We start from the raw sequence: 4857 nt of genomic DNA on the forward strand, positions 1-4857 counted from the left end.
CAGCTGAACATCGGCGAGGGCGACGACAGGGAGCATAACAGGATGATCCGTAGCCAGTATCGGGAGCTCATCTCCACCGTGCAGCGTAAGGAGGCAGCGGGGGAAGCTCCGGGGATGCGGGTGGGTTGTCTGGGCTGGAGGCCGGGGGGGCCTCTGGGGCCGGCGGCCTGTCCTGGGCGTGTGGGGAGCTGTGGGAGCGTTCCTGGAAACTCCGGGTTCCTTGAGCTGCCGATACTTTGGGTTTGTACTTAGATCGAAATTCGACTCCCAGGAAGCGTGGAATTGCAAAATCATGGATTGGTTGGAGGGGACCTTACAGGTATTCTCGTTCCAACCGCGTCAGGGGCACCTTCCACTGTCCCAGGTTGCTCCAAACTCTGTCTAACCTGGCCCTGGACACTTCCAGGGATGGGGCAGCGACAGCTTCTCTGGACAACCTGTACCACGGCCTCCCCACCCTTACAGGGAAGAATTTCTTCCTGATATCTAAACCTACTCTCCTTCAGTGTGAGGCCATTCCCCCTTGTCCTGTGGAAAGGCCGTCTCCTGCATCCCCAGGGATAGCGAGGTTACGAGGGATTTGGCTGCATTAGCCCACATGTGGTGCATACACTGGTGCAGGGGAACTGTCAGCTGTCAGCTTTAGACCTAGACATGCACCGAAATCCTTTAATTTTGCTTTCGTGGTGTCTGAGCTTTAGTTTGAAACTGCAGGTACCATTATGTGCCTGGACTGGAAAGTTATTCTTGGGCCTTCCAAAAAATGCTGTGTAGTTTTTAGTATCTCTCCAGACAGGTGTGTGAGTCCGTCTGCTATGTTCATTTGAGTTGTGCTGTTTTCCTCACAGAAACGTGGCCATGGTTGTGTGAGTAGCACTGCCAAGCTGAGCAACACATGGAATTAGTTGTTCTCTGAATACTTGATAAATTTGTGCAGTTGTTTTACAAGAGGCTACAGTGCAGTTTATGGGGGACCCAGCCTGTTTATAGAAGTGACCAAGCATATAGTTTTGGGGGCTGGTTTGTTTCTTTCATGGAAAATGCCACTAATTTCCCCAAGTCAAGCCTGTTTTGCCTGTGACAGTAAGCGGTGAGTGATCTCTCCCTGCTCTTATCTAGACCCATGAGCTTTTTGTTCTATTTTCTCTCCCTGGTCCAGCTGAGGAGGGGAGTGATGGAGCTTTGATGGGCACCTGGCCTCCAGTTGGGATCAAACAAGCGCAGTGTTTCTCAGTGCTTCTATGTTTAAGTAATTCAGGATTTCCTTTGTGTCTTTTCCCACAGAAAATCGAGAAGCTATGCTGAATTCAAAAAGCAACAGGCTGACAGAAGCTTTGGAAGAAGCCAATAAACTTTTTGATGGAGGTAAAACAAATTCTGTGCTTTTTAATCAATACGTTTGGCCAAGCGTGAGGCGATGATGCCTTGCAAACAAGAGAGGGCAAGAGTGAAGTTGAGGTGCAAGTACTTCATCAGAATTTTTATATAACTTAAAATAGATGTGTTAAGTTGAAGATTGGTTGAGTAAGTTGATGTGAGAAAATAGATGTCATTACAGTTTATTTGCTCTTAGAAATACTCCCTGCTTTATTTTGATTCACTGGAACAATGTATGTAAGTAGTACACATAAAAGATATCGGTGTAGAGGGGTTCATTTCACTTGGAAAGGTGGAAAACATGTTGATTAAAAAATGCATTTGTTCTTCAAGATCACATGTTACTTTTCCATGGTTTGTCATTCTTTCCTTTTTTTAAAATGCAAATATTATTGTAAGGATAGAGGTCACTGTAATAAAACCATTTCCAAAGCGCTAAAGCCTGGATAGTCCCTATGCTGAATCTGATTATTGGATTTGTGACAATTTCATGTTAATTACCGTAAAATCTTTTCTGTAACAGTTTGCCGTGCACGAGAGGCTGCACTGGATGCCCAGTTTCTTGTTATAGCATCCAATATAGGGAAGGAGAAGGCCAATGAGTTACACTCGGAGATGTCAGCATTTGATTCAACAGCATTTGCAGAAGACTTGGTAAGTTCCAGGCTCTGAATTTGCCAACATTTCTGCTGGAGGTTTGCCCTGTTTGTTACAGAACCATAAAGCCTCAGATTGTCAGGCAGTACATGGCATTTCTGATGGAATTTAATGCTTTTCCTATGAATTTCTTTGATTAACTTTCTGGTTACTGTTGTTAATTGTCTTAAACTATGTATTAAGCATTTGCAGTAGGGGAAATCTAACTTAAAATGCAGACAACCCCCCACTATTGCACTGCTGCTGCTTTATGGCAGTTCAGTCAGTTCATGCTCTGAAAGTCTTCTGCACTTTTTTCAGCCACTGTTCTGTAGTTTCTCAGTAGAAAAGTAGTTTCTTTATCCTGTCCACTGGTTTCTATGTTTTTGGATAGAGTTCTTGAGGCCCTGTGTCACTGACATAAAATGGGACTTTGGATGATTTGAATGGTTTCAGACTGGACAGTTTGTCTCTTTGTACTGTGACTGGGTGGAAGAGTCAGTTCAGAACAGCTCTTAAGCAGGCTGTTGGCTTTTTGCTCTCTTTTGTTACAGCAGATCAACAAGGAATCTTGAGTGTTTGCTCAAGTCTGTAAAAAACATTAAGTTCAATATGAAGTTTTTCTTGGGTTAGTGTGGACTGGTGGGTGCAGGGATACGCCAGATAAATTCTATGGTGTTTGAGGGGCTGGGCTTCCTGGGAGTGTGTGGTGTTCAAAAACTGTGAAACATCTGAGCTCTAAACTGCAATAAAAGTAATGTTCTGCTACTTTGTATGTCATTGAAAATGTGTTGGAATCTAAGCAGTTTTGTTTACCTGTGACTTTCTTTCATTGCTTGCTGAACACAAGGGCGAATTTGAGTGTTCATCTGTTTTCATGGTATCCTCAGGAAAGTCAAAGTTCTTAGGCAGTGGTATTAAATGGTAATTTGTCAGGCAAACACCACAATACAATGTTTCACCATGAATGTATCTACTGCTTTACCTCTTAAGTGAATTTTTATTGCAGCTTTTTTTCTTTTGTAGCTGACCTTCATGGGTATAAATCGCACAGAAGTAGAAGAAACTGATGACTCTGAGGATGTTCCAGGCGGTTTTTTACCTAGTGATGCCTGGCAGACAATGGGAGAAGAAGCACCCAAGTACTTTAGAAGAGCACCTACTTTTCATTACATGTAAGTTTCTTATAGGAAACAGTATGTACTGCAGCTCAAGATAATGGCTTTAATTGATTTTTATCTTTGATTCCCTGGGCTTGAGTTGAGTTTAATCTGAGGTCACAGCAGAGTGTTGACAAGGTATGAGGCTGTCAACATATTGGGAGCAACTTTTGGGGCTGGTTCTTTCCAGAAATCTCTAAATGTGATGAAGCTTTATCTTTAGGTATCAGTCAGCGCCTTGCACTTTCTTGAGGAAATCCACTGCTCAGTATAAAGATTCCTGAACATACAGTGTACACCAGATTTGCATGTATGTGTTCTTTGTATTTTGGTTAGGATGGGATCTTTCAAGTCTGAGCCTCCTGTACCAAAGCAACGGATTGAGAGACAGAAGAAAGCTAGCAGAGGAAAAGCAGAACGGGCAATGCCTGCTCAGGTTTGTAAAGTGTTGCCTTTATTTACCATTTGTTCTGGCAGTTATAACAAGTGACTTCTAAATCTTTCAATATGTTTTGTTTTGGGTTTTGTAATTCTGAACTGTGTAGTACTTCTGACATTCTACCTTTAAGGGGGAGGGAGTACCCAAGATTCATAGATGCTTGTGCTGTGCTTATCTCCAGGAGCCAGAACAAGGACGTATGTCCCAGAAAAGTGCTTCCTTACCTCCATATGGCTCTTTCTCCACTTATATCCTGTTCTTTCTCAGAGTGGGTTATTACCAGCATTCCTTGGCTGGTAAGCCAACAATCCTTGGTTGGCTCCACAGCCATCCAGGTGGAGTTGGAGAAACACACATCAGCCCTGTTTCTTCTGAGCTTCTACTAAAGGATTCAGATTTCATTATTAGGCTTCTTGATTTGCTTTGTGTGGGCTGCAGTATTTCACTGAGTAGAAGAAAATAGGATTTACAGACCTGTGGCAGTGTAAGTAGCCCCAACTACTCTAACCACTGAGGATGGCACTGAGGTCTAAAGCAGCTCACTCCGTGGGGAGGGTGAGAACCCACAATCGCCCAGTTCTATGATGTGCATGTTTCCCTACGATTGGTTCATGTTTTCCCTTCCCGGTTTTATGTAAAAGTCGAAGTATATTCATTTCCCTTAGTTGGTATGTATGAGTTCTAGAAGATTCTGCAGTACTCGACACCCCATTGGTTCCTTCCCCAAGTCCCTCCTCGGTGTTGTTCCCATTGGTTCCCTCACTGCTTACCCTGCCTACTTCCCCTTATCTCATTGGCTGGAATCCCTTTCCCCACCTTCCCATCCCCACTATAAAATCCCTGGGTGCTGCCAGAAATTTGGATATTTGTCCCTGTCTGTTCATGTGAATAAACCTCAGCATGGAATCCATACAGAGAGTCCCTCTCTTCTTCTTTGCCTCCACCTGTGTGCCCTCACAGCTGCCTCAGGGAAGATTGCTCCCTCGAGTGAGGAGCTCTTCGCTCCTTTTTGTGTGTGCCGCTTTCCAGAGGGGTTGCAGCCTAGACCTCCGGGCTCCTTTCTGTTGGCACACTGGGTCAACAGTGGTGCCCGAGCAGGACAGGGACTTCTCGTGCTGGAGTTGCCCTGTTCTGCCTGAAAGGCGGCTCTCAAACATCGAGGCCGTGTGCCTCGGGACAGCCACCCCTTCTGTCGAGTGGTGCTCCAGAAGGTGACCAACCTCAGCTCGAGAAACAAGATCCCTT

At 44.7% G+C, this 4857-nt stretch overlaps 1 protein-coding gene across 1 annotated transcript in view; it reads left to right on the plus strand.

The window, feature by feature from the left end:
* Positions 1 to 6: 6 nt before the first annotated feature.
* NSMCE4A (NSE4 homolog A, SMC5-SMC6 complex component) overlaps positions 7 to 4857 on the plus strand; it is an 11839-nt gene continuing 6988 nt past the window's right edge. The window contains exons 1-5 of the mRNA XM_008643176.1: positions 7 to 85; positions 1285 to 1365; positions 1901 to 2031; positions 3040 to 3188; positions 3510 to 3609. Coding sequence (XP_008641398.1) covers positions 43 to 85; positions 1285 to 1365; positions 1901 to 2031; positions 3040 to 3188; positions 3510 to 3609 — 504 coding nt within the window. The 5' untranslated portion in view covers positions 7 to 42. The remainder of the gene's footprint in view (positions 86 to 1284; positions 1366 to 1900; positions 2032 to 3039; positions 3189 to 3509; positions 3610 to 4857) is intronic.

Source organism: Corvus brachyrhynchos, unplaced genomic scaffold, assembly GCF_000691975.1.
Source record: "Corvus brachyrhynchos isolate BGI_N302 unplaced genomic scaffold, ASM69197v1 scaffold319, whole genome shotgun sequence".
Classification (NCBI taxonomy): Eukaryota; Metazoa; Chordata; class Aves; order Passeriformes; family Corvidae; genus Corvus; species Corvus brachyrhynchos.